This window comes from Schistocerca piceifrons, chromosome 1, assembly GCF_021461385.2.
Source record: "Schistocerca piceifrons isolate TAMUIC-IGC-003096 chromosome 1, iqSchPice1.1, whole genome shotgun sequence".
In the NCBI taxonomy this organism is placed as follows: Eukaryota; Metazoa; Arthropoda; class Insecta; order Orthoptera; family Acrididae; genus Schistocerca; species Schistocerca piceifrons.
The window spans coordinates 700,543,742-700,565,979 of NC_060138.1; the positions used below are offsets into that span (position 1 = coordinate 700,543,742).

Sequence of the window (22,238 nt, forward strand, 5' to 3'; positions counted from 1 at the left end):
ATCAACAAAGGAAGTGGCTTACAAAACACTCGTTCGGTCTATACTTGAGTATTGCTCATCAGTGTGGGATCCATACCAGATCGGGTTGACGGAGGAGATAGAGCGGATCCAAAGAAGAGCGGCACGTTTCGTCACAGGGTTGTTTGGGAACCGTGATAGCGTTACAGAGATGTTTAGCAAACTCAAGTGGCAGACTCTATAACAGAGGCGCTCTGCATCGCGGTGTAGCTTGCTGTTCAGGTTTCGAGAGGGTGCGTTTCTGGATGAGGTATCGAATATATTGCTTCCCCCTACTTATACCTCTCGAGGAGATCACGAATGTAAAATTAGAGAAATTCGAGCGCGCACGGAGGCTTTCAGACAGTCGTTCTTCCCGCGAACCATACGCGACTGGAACGGAAATGGGAGGTAATGACAGTGGCACGTAAAGAGCCCTCCGCCACACACCGTTGGGTGGCTTGCGGAGTATAAATGTAGATGTAGATGATGATTGACAGGACTTTAACACTAGTAGCAGTGAATCTGAATACGATGGAAGTTCCACAAGACATCAGCTCTTCAGCCAGGAAGAGCTTAACGATTTGATAAGAGATCTCGGTATTTCTAAACAGTCTTCAGAACTCTTGGCATCTAGACTAAATGAAAAGAACTGCCTACAACCAGGAACTAAAATCACAGCTTGCTGGACAAGTGAAGAAGATCTACTTCCATACTTCAGTCAAGATGATGCACTTGTTTACTGCAGTGACATCCCTGGTTTACTACTAAAATTGGGACTATCAAAATATCAACCTCAGGACTGGAGGTTTTTTATCGATTGCTCAACCAGAAGTCTAAAATGTGTCTTACTGCATGATGGTAACTGCTATGTGTCCATTCCAATTGGCCACTCGACGAAACTTTATGAGAAATACGAAAATATTCAGATGATTCTCCAAAAACTTCATTATAGTCAACACTAATGGCCTATCTGCGTTGATTTGAAAGTGGTTAACTTTTTGCTTGGACTGCAAAGTGGATAAAAATTCCCTTGCTTTATTCGCATGTGGGACAGCAGAACAAAGCATGATCACTGGGAAAAAGTTTCATGGTCATCAACAGATACCTTTACTGTAGGAGCAGCTAATATCCTAAAAGAACCATTAGTTGACAGGGACAAAATCATTCTTCCACCATTTCATATCAAGCTTGGTCTAATGTAGCAATTTTTGAAAGCATTGGACAAAAATAGTGACTGTTTTAAATATACACGCAAATCATTCCCTGGACTCAGTAATGAAAAGTTAAAAGCTGGTATATTTGATGGTCCCCAAACTCAGAAGCTTATACATGATTTGGAATTCATTAAACTTATGAATTGCATTGAAGCATCTGCCTGGAGAAGTTTCATCTCTGTTGTCAAGAATGTGTTGGGTAATAACAAGGCACATAATGATGAAGAACTGGAGCAAAACATACTCAAAAACTTCAAAAGCTTGGGGGCTAATATGGGCATTATGATTCACTACCTCCACAGCAATCTTGATAACTTCTGGACAATCCTGGTGACTACAGTGAGGAACAAAGTGAAAGATTCCACCAAGGTTTTCAGGTGATGGAAGAACAATATCAAGGTAGATGGGACAAGCAAATGGTGGCACACTACTGTTGAACCCTTCAGCGTGACTGTCCTGACGATCAACACAAGAGAAAATCATACGGGCAGAGTTTTTCCATCTGTTAATAGTAATGTTTTTAAAAGACTGTGTTTTTTCCTTTCTTCTTCTATTCATGCTGAATCAACAATGAAATTGTATTTTTGTGATTCTTTTCATCTGTTTTTCTCATTTTCATTTGACTGTGTAGACAATGTATTTCAATTAATATTTTGAATTTTTTGTTTGTTTATCTACATATAGTATGTTACCACAATAAATAGAACCAATCTAGCAAAACGAGTGACATATTCGAATTTAGGGCCATAAAGTTACCCTAAATTCACTGTCAATTAATTGGCAACAAAATCACCATTGACCACTGCTATTAATAATGGCTCACTACAAGGTTAATTTCATCAGAATGTACCGCTGATAAACTAAAGGATACCTCAAATCTAACTGGAAGACTGCTTGGGAAGCGTTACAAGCTTTTGTTATTTGCACAGACTCCAAATGCAAAGCAAACAAGTGCGAGGCATATGAATTAAAACAATTAATCAAGCAGCCCAAATCTGGCAGCAAATCCTGCAAACTGTGTTCTGGTAACAGGTGGAGCTAACTGCGAAATTAATACACCAATCAGCACTGAATGAAATTGCATATATGGCGGCACAGGAAGGCTGCCACTGTTGTATCTTGATCAGGACGGACCCACAGCAAGTCACTAAATACTCCAAATTGAACCTAACTCTCTACTTTCTGAAAAATTCAGCGTAGTGACAAGGACCTCCAGCCATTGCCAGAGTGACAGTGAGAATTCGCTGTTTTTCTAGAATACAGGGGTACCCTTCACGAATTTCCCATTCTTGGCTCATTGAATGCATTTTAACATGCAGAGGTTGGTGTTGGCTCCAGACGAAGGTCCATTCATTGGTTGAGCACTTCACACAAAATCATGGTGTCAGTAAAGATTCATATGCTACAATAATAAGATTTTCTCATAGTACACCATTATTCCCTCCTGAAGGTTGCTCAGGTGTGGCATCTAGCAGTTCCTCTATTCTTGAAGTCTATTACAATTTTCAGCTTTGTGGGCCTTTTTTGATATTTGGGACAGCATGAGTTAAGGTTTTCTACTAATTGTACTAAAAATTGCTGTGTTGATTCGTTGGCAGACAAGTCATTAATGAGTAATGTATCCCAGTTTATCTGATTAAAATTGGTTTTTAACTGATTCAGTTTGTGTTCATTGATTGGTCTGATTACACTTCCTAGTTCAGTTCAAGAACTGTCTATTTTGTTAGTTTGGAGGGTTCCTAAGCCACAACTCTGCATCATCTGATATCTAAGAATGCATTAAGTTTATGGGTTTGTGGTTTAGACAGTAGAAGTTTAGTGATTTGAATATGTCTAATAGATGTTTCACCTGATTGGTCTTATACCTAATGTCTATGTTAATATTGTCAAATAATAGAACTCTGCAGTTTTTATATTTTAAGAGTGCTAGTATCAATTTTTCAAGATTTTCTATAAATTATTACAAAGACAGTTGTATACTGATAGATGTTAGTTGCTGACACTGTATCAATATTGCTGAAACTTTGAAAACCGCTTCTATACATAAAAAACTAACATCTGTCGCTTAATGTTCTAAATTACTTCTTTCTTTGATAAAGATTGAAACACCATCATGTCCCAGATTTGTTCCACAATAACATGTTACTAACTGGTATCGATAAGGTTCACTTAATTCAGGTTCATTATGAATTAGCCAGATTTCATTTACAAGAAACATCACAATTTAATTCTTCCAACCAGTATCCCAAATCTGTAAGTTAATTTTTTAGTGACTGTACATTAATATGCAAGAAAAATACATGATGTTGTTGTTGTTTTAAACAGTTATTGATTTTACAGTGCTGGAGGAGAATAATAATATGGATGTAATTCAACATTAAATTGCACATTTTGCTGCGATAATAAGAAGAGGACAAGCATTTGGGTACGTTCATCTTTATTGAAATTTATAAGGCTTCACAGTGCCTTAAAATTACATTCGAATTAAGCTTGTGATTGTAAATGCATTAGCTCATGATTTTTTTCTTTCTTTAGCGGCTACAGATCTCACAGAGGAATAGGGTGGTGGTGAAGATGATTTTACTGAAAAAATTACATGACAGGTAAATGAATATTGGAAGAAATAATAAATCCATTCACAGCCTCAGAAATTATATACAGCAGTTCAATGAAATGTTTCACACAATTACTAACTCTGTACAATATTAATTCTAAATATCTTCCATCATAGCTACAGTGTATGTAATATACTATAATGAATGATACATGAAGATCTACTTGATTGCAATGTGAACTACATTTACTGCTATGAGTGCAAGTAACAATTGGTTCTAGCATACATTCTGCGTCAGCATAGATTATAAAGGATAGCTCCACCTTAATGCTAAACTTGGCAAACTGTATATTCTTATTCCTGCAGTTAGGCATGATACTGTTGATTGGCTTAAACTGTGTGCAATCAACCACAAATGCATCTGACTTTCTTTGGAATAAAATATAACACAGACTTTGGTTCACGATGTTCAAAACATAATCTATTTTATAATAAAATATATATCTAGTGAATTTTTGTTTGGTTTTTTTCCATTCTCTCTTAAATATATTGCACAGGAAATACTTTATCGATAATGTGTCATCTTGCTCTTGTTGCCGACTTCACTGTAATCAACATGTAAGTTGAAATAGCTGAAGAACAGAAAGAGATGAAATTTCCTTTTGAGGCAGCACAATATTTGACATAAATAGTTTTTTGGTGAAGTGAAAAGTGGAGATAGATGAAATTTAGTGAATGAGACATTAACGTTTTTTTTAATGCGGTATAAATCTGAGAAGGATGAAATTCAGTGGTGTGGCAGTGCAGACTAGCAAAAAGAATTTTAATTAAAATGCATGTTATTCCCTAGATGAGTTCTTTATTTTTATGAAAAGTGCTTTGTATGTATATGGAACTCAGTTTTAAGTAATTCACAGAAAATCTAATGATAACAAAAAGTGTTTGTAACATATAAAATCTCTTGTTGCGCGCTAGTCTTTAGTTTGTAAGTCATAAATTGATGTATTCAGAAGAATAGTATTTTATTGTCTGGAATCTGTATTATTTCTAAGGATTATTCGATATTGAATAATAATAATAATAATAATATCATTAGTTGTTCATAGATAACTAGTTTCAGTATATTAAACTGCCATCTTCAGATCATTTGGTATGAAGTAATAGAGTCTACATTGACCTTTGAGGTTAGACACTTTGTCATAACCATCTTTTACAATTTTATTTGCGGTAAAGATGTTATTAAAATTATAAAACCCAGTTATGACAAAGTGTCTAATCTCAAAGACCAATGTAGACACTACTACTTTGTACTAAGTGATCTGATGATGGCAGCTTATTTTACTGAAACTAGCTATTAATACACAGATATTTGCAGTCTTGGATAACAGAGTTTTCCCACAAAAGACTGAAGCATTGATAATTATAGATAGTTGCCAACAGAACTGACAATCTTGGGTAATTGTTACATGCTGACTGATCATCTTCTTTAATGACCAGTAAAATATTCCACTTTGCACTGTGATTGCCTGTTTCATAGGCATTTTGAATTATTCTCCAACCTGACCCCACGATTATTATGCTATAGAAATAAAGGGGGGATAGCTTGTCACATAATGATAAGGATATTGTAGATTAGGAGGGGGGGTATCGTTTGTGAAATCATGGATAGGTCACTGACCTGTGTACATGATATCATGAGACTTCAAATCAATCAAAGTCCCCTGGAGGCCTCAGACCCATTCGGCTACGAATGTTGTAAACATTCCGAGAGCTATTTCTTGTAAGCTATAAGACAGAATAGTAGATTTTCAAATAATTCCTTACAATTAAAAATGCAAGCTATGTATAGGCTCTTGAACCTGAGGAACATGATTTAAACATATTTTGTCATGTTTGTAAATTTATTGTTCACATGACAGTGTCAGTTCAGAATCAAAGTGTGGAAAGTCATTGAGCTGCACTACAGAATATGTGCAATACACAACTTAAAATGTGTAGCATGTTGTGTACCATAAATTAAATTTTACAACCTTGGCTCTTCATTTCTATAACGCCCACTGTATGCTAACGATACTAATGGAAATGAAGTTTGACTGCAAATTTTCCTCACCAATATTTCAAAATTTAATGTTATTATCTAAACAAACAACAGTCACGTCCATATTTATTCAAGAGTTCACTATGGGCTTTATTCATTACAGTTAACACAAAATGAGAGTTTCTTAGGCTTGGATGTAGTCACTAACTATGCCTTGGGGCTTACAAAATAGTAGACAATGAATTCAGACAATGATTTCATGCACCCAGGCCTGTACACTAACTGCATTGTTCTGTTGCCTTACTGATGAGCACAACTTGTATCGAAGTTTAGTATTTGCTAGATCCTATCAAACCAGGAGATGAATCCTTTTTTGTTCAAAACCAGAATTGAATTTCAGATTTTGTCCAGTACAGCCTGAAAATAAATTTTATTCTCTAAATCTGCAGCTATGTTGGGTCTCTCTCTTTCAGTTAATTCAGTGTGAAGTAAGTTGTTGGCCTGACCAACATACATTGAAACAAATATCACCTGGCATGAGTCACATGCAGTCTGAGAAACTAATCTACACAGGGCACACTTCACCTCTTTTTTTTTTTTTTTTGCTTCTTGCAATTTCAATGGTCTAATAGTCTCACTTTTCGAAACAGAATGATCTGAGCAATGGTAACTATAATATATCACAGTACCATCAGCAGCCCCATTTAAGACACTTTTTTAACAAAGACTGCCCATTTTGTCTTCTCTGTATTTCCTTTCCACTGTTCAAAATAAGATAAGATGAGAATAGCAAATTTTCTATGTTATTCTGAAGATGATGGATGATGCCTAGATGGTGTAAATCGCACTTTCCTGACGATGCTTCTAACTTCCATGCACAGCTCTTCATTGTCTTCCTCCAAATTGAGTTAGCTGCAGTTCTACCATGAAAATCTTGCAGGTCTTTTAGAAGTAGATTTTTCTGACCAATGGCAAATTTAATAACATCTCACAGTACCATCAGCAGCCACTCTGGAGGCACTTTTTGTCTTCTCAGTATTTTATTTCCATTGCTCAAAATAACATAAAACGAGAACTGCAAATTTTCTGTATTAATCTGAAGATCATGCATAATGCCGAAATAGTGTAAATAGTACTTTCCTGACGATGATTCAACATCACAGAGACAACACTTTATTCTTCTAAATTGAGGTACTTTAGGTTTGACCTTGAAAATCTCGCTGGTGATGCTTGGAGTTGAATTCATAACAAATTTTTATCATAGTTCTTATTTTGATGAATGTGAGACTGGTGACTTTCCTGGAGAGGTGCAATTACATTCAGTTTCTCATGGTGAATTTTCGAAGTGTCTTCTCTCAGACGTTTGTTAAATTTATACCACTTCCCATATTCTGAACTGCTTTCACCTGTTCACATCAACAGAGAAACAAAAGTTTGTTATACTGATGCCAAACATCCAAAGAATAGCTTATGTGCCTCGAGTTGTGGAGGTTTCATGACCAAGACCGTATTGGTGAGAGAGACATCTATTGGCAGCACTTGGTACTTGATGCCTGATGTTACAAGCCGCAACCTCAGACGCCTCAGAGTGTAACATAGAGTAGTTAAAGTCACGTACAAATACTAAAATCATAATAGGCAATAGTATGTGCTATTAGACGCAGGTTCAGTTTCACTTACAGTCAGTTTCTCATTTACAAGACAGAAAAGACTTTGGCGAACAAAATTCGACTATAAATTCTGATTCAATCCATTCTTCATAATAACTGCACCAACGTTTCACTTTATTATCCTTTCTCATTCTGACAAATAACATCGAATTCTATAGTCATTTCTGACTTTGCCTCAATCTTATTTAACAGATGACCTCGTTAATCTAACTAGAACTCGTCAGATAACTTGAATTTATTCTTAAGTTGGATGCTGTACAAAGCGTTTCGCGCGGTTTCTGAGAACAGAGGATAAATGGCAGCTAACCAGAGATTGTACAATAGCCCATAGTGTGCCTAGGTCTCATGATCTCTCACTTATCCCCTTAAGGATTAATTCTTTCATTAGAAACAATAAATGGTGACTGTTTTTGTGACTGAGCAAAGCAGTTTCTTGCAATTACAATGTTTTTACTTAGTTATGATTTCACGGTCTTAACAAGTTAAGTAATAACATAATACTGTAGAACATTAACAGTTTTGTGCATTCCATGCATGATTTGGAACTTGTTCTGCCAAGGAGCACCAGACATAGCCAGGATTTTGCCAAAGGGGAGATCCAATTCGTTAAGAAGACCTCAAAAAGTCTCGTGTTTTTCGTTTATTCCAAAAACATGTTTATTTATTTTAATTGCATGTGCATACTTTGCTTTTGGATGGCCTTTGTAGAAATAAAATCTGGGCTAAAAAATTAAGTGAGATAAGATTTCTTAAAAATATATAATATGTATTCTCAACAGTATATATATATATATATATATATATATATATATATATATATATATATATATATATATAACTTCGCTTTATTGACACATGAATTAAAATTCTAAAATAATGAATTTCCTCTGTGAGAAAAAACACAGCTCAGTCTTCTAATATGAGATTCACTATCCCAAAACAGAAGAATATTAACGTTGGGTTGAATAACTTATTAAGGTAAATGGGCTCTTTTGACAACAGCTATCTTTCTCCTCCTACAGTCTGGGGTTTAAATTTACGACTTACCTGAAACCAAGTCAAATTCATTCAGCATGTCAAATCAATCTCAAATTTTTGTTAAGATATCTCTCATTTGATTCAAATTCTTCAGTTTGCTTAAGTAATCAAGAACTTATTTTTGAGTTATCATTTCAACTGTCAACTTGAAACTATGGAAATCAAATTTATTTATAAAGTAAAAGGAAACCCATGATCAAGTCCTGAAGACTATGTGATAGTCAACCCACTGCCATGAAATCCTCAGTCATTCATCATAAAAAGCACAATGGATGGGCATAGCGTCAGCACACTGCGATACTGGCCATTGTCAATCTCCCAACTTTGGAAGCACTACCAAGCAGAATGAGATTTTCACTCTGCAGTGGAGTATTCGCTAATATGAAACTTCCTGGCAGATTAAAACTGTGTGTCGGAGCGAGACTCGAACTCGGGACCTTTGTCTTTCGAGGGCAAGTGCTCACCATCTGAGCTACCCAGGCACGACTCACACCCCGTCGTCACAGCTTCACTTCTGCCAGTACCTCGTCTCCTATCTCCCAAATTTTACAGAAGCTCTCCTGCGAACCTTGCAGAACTAGCACTCCTGAAAGAAAGGCTATTGCGGAGACATGGCTCATTCTGGAAACATCTCCCAGGCTGTGGCTAAGCCATGTCTCCGCAATATCCTTTCTTTCAGGAGTGCTAGTTCTGCAAGGTTCGCAGGGGAGCTTCTGTAAAGTTTGGAAGGTAGGAGACGCGGTACTGGCAGAAGTAAAGCTGTGAGGACAGGGAATGAGTCATGCTTGGGTAGCTCTGTTGGTGAGCACTTGCCCGCGAAAGGCAAAAGTCCCGAGTTCGAGTCTTGGTCCGGCACACAGTTTTAATCTGCCAGGAAGTTTCATATCAGTGCACACTCCGCTGCAGAGTGAAATTCTCATTCTTGAAACATCCCGTGGCTGTGGCTAAGCCATGTCTCCGCAATATCCTTTCTTTCAGGAGTGCTATTTCTGCAAGGTTCGCAATAGAGCTTCTGTAAATTTTCGGAAGGTAGGAGACGAGGTACTGGCAGAAGTGAAGCTGTGAGGACGGGGCGTGTGTCGTGCTTGGGTAGCTCTGTTGGTGAGCACTTGCCCACGAAAGGCAAAGGTCCCAAGTTCGAGTCTCGGTCCGGCACACAATTTTAATCTGCCAGGAAGTTTCACTACCACTCAATCAGGTGGCTCCTCAACTGAAATCACAAGACTGAGTGCAACCTGGTTCAGTCCTCAAACCAAGAAAAATCTCTGGCAGTACCAGAAATCGAAGCTGGTTTCTCCACAAGAGGTTCTGTCACACTTATCATATGGCTGCGGAAGCACAAAACAAAGGGGAATACACAAATACTATGAGCTACAGTTTTGGAACCTCACTGCTGAGTCAAGCATCGATAACAACTAGACTTCTAGTCTATGTGACCTCATAAATGATTTAGTATTTATATATGGTAATACACAGTAATTGATGCTAATAAACTCCTCTATGATGTACAACATGCTTTGTCATCTGTATGAAGTTTATTTACAAATACGTTGCAGTTGTAGCTGCCGGACCTATTGTTCCAAGGATATTACGAATAAGACATTCAGCAGTAGAGCATCATTGTTGTAGTGAAACTTGGAGATATGATATGTTGCTGTTACATAAGTGAGTCATGTTTATGCACAGATACATAGTAAAAAGTAAAGATCGCTAGCCACCTTCCAATGCAAATATTGTTGAACTACGCATATTGTCGAAATCCTACGCAAACCAACATTAAAATTAAATACTGTCTGCACAAGAAAGAAATGACTGATCCCCAAATCAAAATAAATGCTGTTACAAAAGTGGCAAACAGTTATTTTTGTGTCATTGTTTTACAACTTAAATAACATTACAGTTCGAAGGTATTCATAGAACATTTAAAAAACTGCAATTGTCATAGTAACAACAACAGAAATAGATTCTGGATGGAAATGACTGTGGGTGGGTAGGATGTAGAGTGCAGTAGGCTCACACGAATTCAAGCAACCCCAGAAGAAATATTTTAGAACCTAAAGAACTATACACCTTTCCACTCTCCACAACGCTCCCTCCTCTTCTCTCCCCATCTTTCCACATCAGAACTGGTTACCATACCACCTGGATGACCAATTTGGGCGACATTTTCTCATCTGAGGTTCTAATGAGAAAATTTTAAGCAAATTGCTTAAGGAAATGCAACTGTCGCCGTTTAGGTGGTATTTTTATTGATCAATGCGATTTTTGCATCACATAGGAGGCATCAAGTGTATTTTTATGCGCTGGTTTTAGTATTTTGATAATGATGTATACCATTCACCTGATAAACAAAGTAAGAGCCTACAGAATATATGACGAGCTGTGTGGCTGGATTGAAGGATTTTTAGCAAACAGAGCACAGCATGTTGTTCTCAATGGAGAGACGTCTACAGATGTTAAAGTAACCTCTGGCGTGCCACAGGGGAGTGTTATGGGACCACTGCTTTTCACAATATATATAAATGACCTAGTAGATAGTGTCGGAAGTTCCATGCGGCTTTTCACAGGTGATGCTGTAGTACACAGAGAAGTTGAAGCATTAGAAAATTATAGCGGAATGCAGGAAGATCTGCAGCGGATAGGCACTTGGTGCAGGGAGTGGCAACTGACCCTTAACATAGACAAATGTAATGCATTGCGAATATATAAAAAGAAAGATCCTTTATTGTATGATTATATGATAGCGGAACAAAAACCGGTAGCAGTTACTCCTGTAAAATATCTGGGAGTATTCGTACGGAACGATTTGAAGTGGAATGATCATAAAAAATTAATTGTTGGTAAGGTGGCTACCAGGTTGGGATTCATTGGGAGAGTCCTTAGATAATGTAGTCCATCAACAAAGGAGGTGGCTTACAAAACACTCGTTCGACCTATACTTGAGTATTGCTCATCAGTGTGCGATCCATATCAGGTCGGGTTGACAGAGGAGATAGAGAAGATCCAAAGAAGAGCGGCGCGTTTCATCACAGTGTTATTTGGTAAGCATGATAGCGTTACGAAGATGTTTAGCAAACTCAAGTAGCAGACTCTGCAAGAGAGGCACTCTGCATCGCGGTGTAGCTTGCTGTCCAGGTTTCGAGAGGGTACGTTTCTGGATGAGGCATCGAATATATTACTTCCCCCTACTTACACTTCCCGAGGAGATCACGAATGTAAAATTAGAGAGATTCGAGCGCGCACGGAGGCTTTCCGGCAGTTGTTCATACCGCGAACCATACGCGACTCGAGCAGGAAAGGGTGATAATGAATGGCACATAAAGTGCCCTCCGCCACACACCATTGGGTGGCTTGCGGAATATAAGTGTAGATGTAGATGTAGATTCCGCTGCCTTGTGAAATACTGAAATATTGCAACCCTAAAATTCTACCAGTCTTCAAATAACGACTCCAGTACTAAAATTAAAATTCTTAGATAGGTAATTAGGTTGCTTAGTTGTGGATACAGATTTCTAACATGCCATAACGCTAGTAGACGATTCAAAATAGGTTTTCCTCTTATTTCTTGTTACAAATTTATCCATAATTAAAAACTATCACAACAGTGCATCGTACCAAATAATAAACGACGGCACTTGCACTAAATTCAACTGCAAGGAAAAACTGGCCTGCTTACCAAAACAACACCTGAGCACAAGTAAGGTCAACAACAATGCACAGCAGTTGCTCTTGGCTTAAATACACATGGGCGATAACTGATAGTGTTATTGGCATATCGGTAGCTTAAATCTCTCTATGGCATGGTTGACTTGATAGCACATATCCCTTTTTCGTCTTATGAGTAAAAATCAAACTATCTTTCAGTTTCACTTTATAGCAATTAGATCATGTGTAATTTCATTTAGATGATATGAGAGTTCCAGACCCCTTTCACCCTTCCCCCCTTTGGCTAAGCCTTTGAAGGAGTGATAGGGTACTCAATTAACATTTTTGAGAATCATCTTATCGAAATATAGCGACGATGAGATTAAATGTACTATTGTTTCCACAGAATCAATAGTGAGGGAATAATCAAAGCTGTAGAGTGTCTCATGTCAGTAAAACAATTGGCTGCATTGACGTTTCAGACCGGAATTTGGCCTCATATGACTAGCTGCTGAACCCGTCTGGCTGCAACGTCAGATGAACAGCTGATGCGGAATTCTGTGTTCAAGTGAATAAGATTTATATTCGAAGCTATTAAATTCTTGTACTTTTACTCATTTTGATCGCTCATTTCTCCATAAACAAGTTAGTGAGTATACTCAAATGACTGACTGTTAATAATGGGAAGAATATGGTGTTCTAATTACATTTCAGTTGTGGTTAAGAACTTTCACATGACAGAAAGAGTGTGCTTGCTTTTTTCGTAACAAATTGTACTCCTTTGTAGACGTAGACACAAACAGTAGTCAACATTTGTTGTAACATATGTGGTCAAATTAATCATCATTGTTCATTAAATACTGAGAAATGTGTTACTGTATTGAAGCTTTTCTCCAGGCCCGCCGGAGTGACCGTGCGGCTCTAGGCGCTACAGTCTGGAGCTGAGCGACTGCTATGGTTGCAGGTTCGAATCCTGCCTTGGGCATGAATGTGTGTGATGTCCTTAGGTTAGTTAGGTTTAAGTAGTTCTAAGTTCTAGGGGACTGATGACCTCACAAGTTAAGTCCCATAGTGCTCAGAGCCATTTGAACCATTTTTTCCTAGCAGAATTAATACAAAAGGACCATACCATACACTAATGGCACTATGCAGATTACTTTAAATACCTTTACACAGGTATTTAAAATGTAACTACTATTATATGCCCATAAATTTCTTTAATGGCTTACAACTTTTTCTAAACCAAATAAAAAACCTTCAACTTTCTTAATCACTTCTCTGTCTGTTTGGCGTGTGACACAAAACTCCCATATTTATCTAGGTGTCTGTATCACTGGTAAGGGTAGTATATTGACATCTTCATGCTGACAAAGTTAAAACTATTAAGATTCATTCTGTCTAAAAGCGAAATCTAAATTACTATCATATTTAGGGTAATGTGTGCGTATATCAAGTCTTTATGATAATACTCACGCAACTTTTGTTTGCGTTTAGAATAAGGCATTCTTTTAGTGAACAATTGTAATACAGCTAATATAAATCACTGAGAAGGGTGGCTTATATGACTGAGTCACATAGTCGGTATTCCTTCGATAGTCGTGATCGTTTTCTTTTGCCTCAGGGATACTATTAGTGTGTGGTATGCTTTACACAGAGACTAATACAAAAAAGAAAATTTTAACAGAAAATAGTGTAGCAAGTAAGCAACTGTTTTTCACTTACAGTGATCCTTATTTAGTGAAGGATGAAAGCACTTTTAAGAGCTTGCTGTATATCTTTTGCGTATGTGCGTACCCTGTCAATCTGAGATACAGTTGTATGACTAGTAGTCTGACTGAGCATACTTATTAACTCCATCCATTATGATACAAAATGTAAACAGCATCTGCTTCAGTGTTATTTAAAATATGGACTCCCTACGAAAACACAATTAAGATTATTTACTTTTCCACCTCAAATATGGAGTCATATTATGGTTTGAAATGAAATGAGGGTATGGCATTGACGGCCGGAAGGCCACAGCTGGAGAGTTACGGGCGCCAAGTGCAAATCTTATTTCAGTCGATGCCACATTGGGCGACTTGCGCGCCGGTGATGAGGATGAAATGATTATGACAATACAACGCCCAGTCCACGAGCGGAGAAAATCTCCAATCCAGCTGGGAATCGAACCTGGGCCCACTGCAAGCACGTTACCACCTAGCTAAACAGGCAGACATATTATGGGATAATTTGGCAGCAACTAAGCAAGTTTTCAGAATACGAAAAGGACGATTAAAATCACAAAGGATGTAAACCTAGAAAGTCCTGCAAGCACCTGTTTAAGAGTTTAAGTATTCTACCTTTAACGTTTATTTACATTATGGAGGCTTTCATTTTTTTAAACTAATGTAATGGAATAGCAGACTACTTAAATAGTGACAATCATCACAATAACAATGTTGTTGTTATTGTCGTTATCTTCAGCTCGTGACTGGTTTGATGCAGTTCCCCATACTACTCTATTCCATGCAAGCCTCTTCATCTCCAAAAAAATACAGCGACCAACATCATCTTGAACTTGCTTGCTGTATTCACCTCTCTAGTAGCATAAAGTGTATAAAATAAGTAAATTCCTGCAGCAAACATAAAACAACAAACAAAAAATAACAAAGAAAGCAAGTGAAATGAGAATAAACAAGCGATATGGGAGGAAGCAAGGTTAGTACACGTCTTAGCAGCTACTTTCAAAATGGTAGAACACATGCAGCCACGTGTTCTCTGAAGCTGTGTGGGTTTGGTCACATGACATTCGAAATGTCAGTGCAGCCATGGGGTTTGCTGCCACCTGACACTCCCATCAAAGATCTGTTAGGCTACATGTCACATAACAAGAATATAACAACCAATTTATGAACCAGTTGACAGATCCTCTCTTATGTTACTGGAATTATTTCACCTGCAATGCTTTCCGTAATGAACTACGCATTTAGCTTTTTATGTTATAAATTGATTAAGTAATCAAAATGTGTTGATTGACTTCTTTGTGGTATTGCACCAATAGCGTCAACAGTATGTGGGACCATCGATTCTCATTAGTGATATACTGGCTGTTCCGTGAGTTGTTTGACTGCGTGTTTCATTCAGAAGTGTTCAGAATGTCAAAAGTTTGTGAATATCAGCAATTTATCACGATATTATACAGTACGAGGTGCTTTCAAGTTCTAAGGCCTCCGATTTTTTTTCTAATTAACTACTCACCGGAAATCGATGAAACTGGCGTTACTTCTCGACGTAATCGCCCTACAGACGTACACATTTTTCACAACGCTGACGCCATGGTTCCATGGCAGCGGCGAAGGCTTCTTTAGGAGTCTGTTTTGACCACTGGAAAATCGCTGAGGCAATAGCAGCACGGCTGGTGAATGTGCGGCCACGGAGAGTGTCTTTCATTGCTGGAAAAAGCCAAAAGTCACTAGGAGCCCGGTCAGGTGAGTAGGGAGCATGAGGAATCACTTCAAAGTTGTTATCACGAAGAAACTGTTGCGTAACGTTAGCTCGATGTGCGGGTGCGTTGTCTTGATGAAATAGCACATGCGCAGCCCTTCCCGGACGTTTTTCTTGCAGTGCAGGAAGGAATTTGTTCTTCAAAACATTTTCGTAGGATGCACCTGTTACTGTAGTGCCCTTTGGAACGCAATGGGTAAGGATTACGCCCTCGCTGTCCCAGAGCATGGACACCATCATTTTTTCAGCACTGGAGGTTACCCGAAATTTTTTTGGTGGTGGTGAATCTGTGTGCTTCCATTGAGCTGACTGGCACTTTGTTTCTGGATTGAAAAATGGCATCCACGTCTCATCCATTGTCACAACCGACAAAAAGAAAGTCCCATTCATGCAGTCGTTGCGCGTCAACATTGCTTGACAACATGCCACACGGGCAGCCATGTGGTCGTCCGTCAGCATTCGTGGCACCCACCTGGATGACACTTTTCGCATTTTCAGGTCGTCATGCGGGATTGTGTGCACATAACCCACAGAAATGCCAACTCTGGAGGCGATCTGTTCAACAGTCATTCGGCGATCCCCCAAAACAATTCTCTCCACTTTCTCGATCGTGTCGTCAGACCGGCTTGTGCGAGCCCGAGGTTGTTTCGGTTTGTTGTCACACGATGTTCTGCCTTCATTAAACTGTCGCACCCACGAACGCACTTTCGACACATCCATAACTCCATCACCACATGTATCCTTCAACTGTCGATGAATTTCAATTGGTTTCACACCACGCAAATTCAGAAAACGAATGATTGCACGCTGTTCAAGTAAGGAAAACGTCGCCATTTTCAGTATTTGAAACAGTTCCCATTATCGCCGCTGGCGGTAAAATTCCTTCTGCCGTACAGTGCTGCCATCTCTGGGACGTATTGACAATGAACGGGGCCTCATTTTAAAACAATGCGCATGTTTCTATCTCTTTCCGCTCCGGAGAAAAAAAATTGGAGGCCTTAGAACTTGAATGCACCTTGTAATGTTAACAATGATCCACTATTTTCCTCGATTACATCACTAACTTTTAAGGAACAACTGCAATACAAATAAATTATTGAGCAGTGAGTAGCCTACTTTGAAGGATGAAAAAAGTTTGGCTTTAATTCAGAACAATCCCATATTGTGCCAACCATTTTGAAAAACAAATGCGCGTTATCACTTTGAAATTATTCATTAAGCCCCATCCATACATAACGATCTGTTTAAGCAAATGTCTGTACTTGCAAAAAGTCACTGAAAATGTACCATGTTCAAAGGCACAAGCTCCAGTCTTTGTTCTCACATCATCTGTCGGTATAGAAAATAAATTACAGTGGCATGCGAATAGCCTCTCGTAACATCTAAGTTTATTTCATTTATTTAGGAATATCTATCATGGTCTGTGTTCACAAATTATGTAGCAAGAAAAATGCGAGAAACTGCAAGAAACAGAAAAAGCGATCAAAATGGACTAGGCATTGGCAGTTTAAGCAAAGGCAGTTTTCGCACATAAATTTACTTCTCGGGTTGTATGGTGAGCCTGTCAATTGGTGTAATTATTTGCAGAAGGATTTGGAAACATATAGTTATATTTTGATGCATAAAACCTCTTGTATAATACGCAAGAGGAGATCAGTTTCTCTGCATGAGCCGGTGATGCTGACGTTAAAATTCCTGAACAAGCTAGAAGAAGTAGAATTCTCTACCGCAATTTCTAAATAAGCGTAAGTTAAATCATATATGATACAAGTGATGCTAATTATGCTGTCCTGAAGAAGGATTCCACAAAGGCAAATAAAATATCTCTATTCTGTATTACATCAATTCTGAAAAGTTACAGGTAATGTTTTGGTAGTCAGACGTGTTCGAATCTTAGTATATTCTTAGAAATTACAGATGTGGCTAATGAGCTATAATTTAGTTTGTTTCTGAGTCACGATTTTCAATTCAGTTTTTTGAACTCTAGCAACAAACAAGTATAGACTTTTGTGCCAGCGTATAAAACTCTATTCTGAACTCCAGACAGGGATTCATAATTTATCTGGAAAGTTTTACTTCTAATTTTGTGATAGCGGATTCTACACTTCACCTCCCATTCACTTTTGTTATGAAAAACGTATTATGTTAGAAAGAAAAACAATTGTATGAATCCCTATGACCCTGAAGGCACTGCTGCAGGATCTATCATTATCAGCTGAATATAATATCCCGCCTACACCTCCTTTGGAATAAATAGGGCCTAACACTAAAAGCTTCACTGTCATGTAAGATTATGTCATAAGGCAGTACTGATTAAACGTATGCTAACAATCCCTTTGTCGGCAACGTAATGTGAGAGATTTCTAAGTTCAAAGCAAGCAGAACCGCAAATTTTGGTTAAGTTATCCACTTGCTACTGTCACCTCAGTGTTACGAAATGGTTTCCACCTGCATCGTCTTGGAACTGGGTACAGCTCTTTGTTAATATCTGCAGTCATGTCCGTCAGTTGTAACTTCTCTGTTTTTTATCGCGTAGATAATTAAATGACGTTGTGAAAGACGTGTAATATTTATTGTTATCCATAACATAAACCTTAAACTGTATTTCATGCGATTCAACTTCATTGGAATCACTTATAAAGCAGAGTGGCTTAAAATACCACAAACTTGGCTTACACATTCATTCATTCCCAGCGTCTGATAGAATAGATTTCGTTACTTTGCTTAGCTATTTGCGGTAAACAATTCGTAACTTTTTTGCCATTTCTCTGTTTGCAGAATGGTCAACTGCTTGTAATTTCTGTATTAAAGAGTTATAAGCAGTTGCCTTCTTATCTTCATTGCTCTTAATTTTCCACAAACATGTGTGCCTCCTATACCTTTCAATAAACTCAGCAATGAACTCTCTAGACTACTGGCGCGTTTCTGCCATTTTAAAATTCGCTGTGCACATACAGTAGACACACACTCGACTGAACCAACAAGCTGACTCAAACACGTTTCGCGCGCCGGTTTTGAGGCTATCTACTGTTTATAAGCTACGATTTGTGTGTACAGATGTGGTTGGTGGCCACAGAGTTGAGCAGTTTTATTCAAACCTCCATTTCCAGGTTCTGCGCACGTCTGGTATCTGTGCGAATCTCCAGTCCACTTGCGACGATCTGTCGTGCAGATGTTTCGTGCAGAGACATTTGCATACATAGATCGTTGCATATGGACAGGCCTTTACTTAAACTACGTTTTTTTTTTCAGTACGCACTCTTTAATCGCTATGGAACTATTACATCAATACAGTTAGAGTACAGTGTACATTCTCAAGTAACGTGAACACTCAAAGGGACGTTAGTTTTCATGCGCTAGCCATGCGGTCTGTGCGCAGTCTGAGAAGGGATTTTGTTTGCCGTTTGTTAATGGCTGAAACGGAAATTCGTTCTCAAACTCATAATGATGTCAAATAAAAACTAAGTTTAAAAACGACTGTAGTTTTGTTTTTACTAATAGCGTGTACGAAAGTATCTCTGAGTGTTTTATTTACAATAATGTCTTTGAAAGAACTAGCAGTGGGGAAATTGGCAGAGTTTTGAATCTGTTGTTTGTGGTGTCTAACTTCCTGGTAATTTGAAGAATAGCGTAATATTGAATAATCTGCAGTAAGTGAAATTTGTACGCGTTTTTGTGTCGTATAACACCTGGTATCAATGGATGGTGAGTGGAAACCAAATGAAGAGAGCTTGCAACAACTGTTGGAAATGGGAATATCGAAGGAAGATGCGGAAGAAGTATGTGCAGCAGTATTTTTTTGTTGAATGTTTTCTATAAAGTTTCACTTCTTTTAGTGACACTTTCAGTTAGCATTATTCTCGATTTATTTTAATGCTGTGCTGAAAAAAAAAGAACCATTGTTGGCATTCCCAGGCCGCGCATTTAACTACGCCTCTTTTTATGACAATTTATTCCTGTCGAATTTAATGAACGGTGAATTGATATCTAGATCTACATATTTATCAATAGTAAAAGTATTCAGAATTATTTAATTGTATGTATATGCCGAACTATGCACCGTTCAGTATTTTCAGTAATATTTTCATTGCAATTGTCAAATTTGTATATACTATTCATAGAATTCATTTGCGTAGTGTTAGAAAAACGGTATTGTTGGCTATAATCATGGACATGACTGAGTTCTAAAGTATCGAAACGAAAGATTATGTGGAGCCAGTTTCGTGACTTAAAATATTGTTCCACTGTGTACTGTTTTCCCACATTTTGCGTTTTAATCATTTTCATGTACTCATTAAGTCTTGTTTTCAATCAGTATGGTGCTAGCTTACATTTTGTACTTTTGTTTACATATCGTAAGAATACGAGTAAAATATTTTTTGTGCTTGGGTTGCGCTAAACCTCAACCCTTTGCTAATACCAGATTTAAAGTAATAGAAACTTTTAGTGGTTGTAGAAGCATAAGTTGTAGTGGTGGTTGTGGTCTTGTCTTATTCATTAGAGGATCACTTTTACCAGGATATGGTAACAACGTATTTCATTTTATACAGACATTTACATACAGTTCTACTTTACCATGAAGAAGACTTGGTATCAACCATAAGCTTATAGAAAAGCCATCCAGAATTTGCTTGATTCAGTTTAGGGAAACTAATTGAAACACCACTCAGGACGGCTGCATGAGGATTATGGCTTCAAACCTTTTTATTATAAGACCATTATATTGGGTGGCATGCAGACCATCCTGATTGTAGGCTTCAATTTTGTTTACAACAGATTGCCATTAGTTTCCTGGAAACTTTTGAGAACTTTGATGTAAAATTTTGCAACACAGGAAAAATTATAGGTTGGCCCCTACTGTGGATGTTTTGTGAAATAATAGGTGTGTTTTATTGTTATTTACTTCTGTTACAATTTTTTCCACAGACCCATACTCACTGTTGTCTCAGTAATTCTTCACTGCACAAAAAGTGTTACTCATCAGATATTTTTAACTGCTTATAAATAAGTGTATTTATAAATTTTTTATTGCCCTTTGGTAATTTATAGTGCAGTTTTACTCCTTGGTAAAGAATGGCACATGTGGTTTTCTGCTTCTTCTTTCTTGGTACACACCATTCAGTCTAGATTTAGGTGAGTGTTTATGGGCAGAGCTGTTGATGTAGTAGATTCCAAAGCTTTTTATATGTGTAATTAGTTGGTTGGTGTAGGTCTGCTAGTATGTTTTAGTTGAAATCACATATAAAAAGGCTTTGAACAGATCTTTAAGCTGAGCTTGACTACAATGTTTGATTATTGTTCTTGTAGCCCTTTTCCAAGATTGACATGTCTGTTCATAATTGTACTACTGCTCCTTTTACTGCCTTGTAGACAGCAGTGGGAACAGCCCAAGACATAATCTGTGAGTGATGTTTACGTTTTACCAGAAATAATTCCACAGTTAATAATTGAGTATGCTTGCGAATAGAATGTAACTTACAGGTGTTGGCCGTTAGGCACTGAAGATAGGGCTATGGAATGTAACATAGTGTTGACATTCTGTTTGGAAAAAAGATTGAAGCTCCAGTCCTTTATAGTGCTCTGCTCATTGACAATTACCTCACTTTTGTTAAACAATAATAAAGCTCTTCTCTTTGCTGTGTATAAGGGAAATTTTATGTCTCACGGTATGGTAACATCGCAGGTTAAGCAATCCAAAGGGAAATTTTATGTCTCACGGTATGGTAACATCGCAGGTTAAGCAATCCAAACACCAAGTTGTTTTGGAGGGAAAATAAATCGTGAGGTGATTGATGATGATCTGACAGCCATTTTTACTGGTTTTTACAAGGTCAGCCTTATTCAATGCAAAAAAAAAAAAAAATCTGCTGGACAGTGTACAATGAACAATAAATAAAATGAAAAGACTTCACCCATACACTCGTCTAAGAATATATTACAATTTTTTTCTGTCTTGGGTAACTGAACAAGAAATCCATTGACCTATGATATTTTACATTGAAAAGTAGTCAACTTTGAGTTAAATCTATCCTATACAAATGTCCTTAGAGTCGGTACCAAGTTCTCCTTATGGTACTGTTAGATTCATAGTTTAATTTCAAAAGTCAATTATTTACAAATTAATTCTGAAAACCATATGGCAACACACAGTGTAGATGACAGCATTTTTGTGCAACCCATATCATAGCGATGGTATCAGTACGTAACAGTGAAACTGATATTTTGTGCGATGATTGTGGCAATATTAATTGCTCTAATTCCTCACTAACCAGCTGTAATTAAATAATGTGTGCACTGGTGGTGTGTCGTGTCAGCACCAGTTCCTGTGTTTCTGTTCTAACAATCCCTAGAACTGATTAATATATACTTATATGTAGCATGTTGCTGCTGTGTTACTTGGGGCTGGGTTGTGAGTTTTGCAAATCAAGGCTATTGAACTATAGGAAGAGGAACACTGGGGAACCATTGTCATCACTAACTTATTCTCTGTTCATATTGGCTTGCCCGTTTGTTATCTGCTTGGATGTGATGTTGTCTCCTTACTGTATACCTGGAATTATGGAAGCGTCCGATCCCGCCCGTCTGCTTTGGCC

General features: G+C 37.7%; 1 protein-coding gene across 1 annotated transcript in view; it reads left to right on the top strand.

Annotated features, from left to right (window-relative positions):
* The first annotated feature begins 18,915 nt into the window (after positions 1–18,915).
* Positions 18,916–22,238, top strand: part of LOC124788053 (probable peptidyl-tRNA hydrolase 2) — a 68,015-nt gene continuing 64,692 nt past the window's right edge. Inside the window, exon 1 of the mRNA XM_047255127.1 lies at positions 18,916–19,424. Within this exon, the coding sequence (XP_047111083.1) occupies positions 19,344–19,424 (81 nt within the window). The 5' untranslated portion in view covers positions 18,916–19,343. The remainder of the gene's footprint in view (positions 19,425–22,238) is intronic.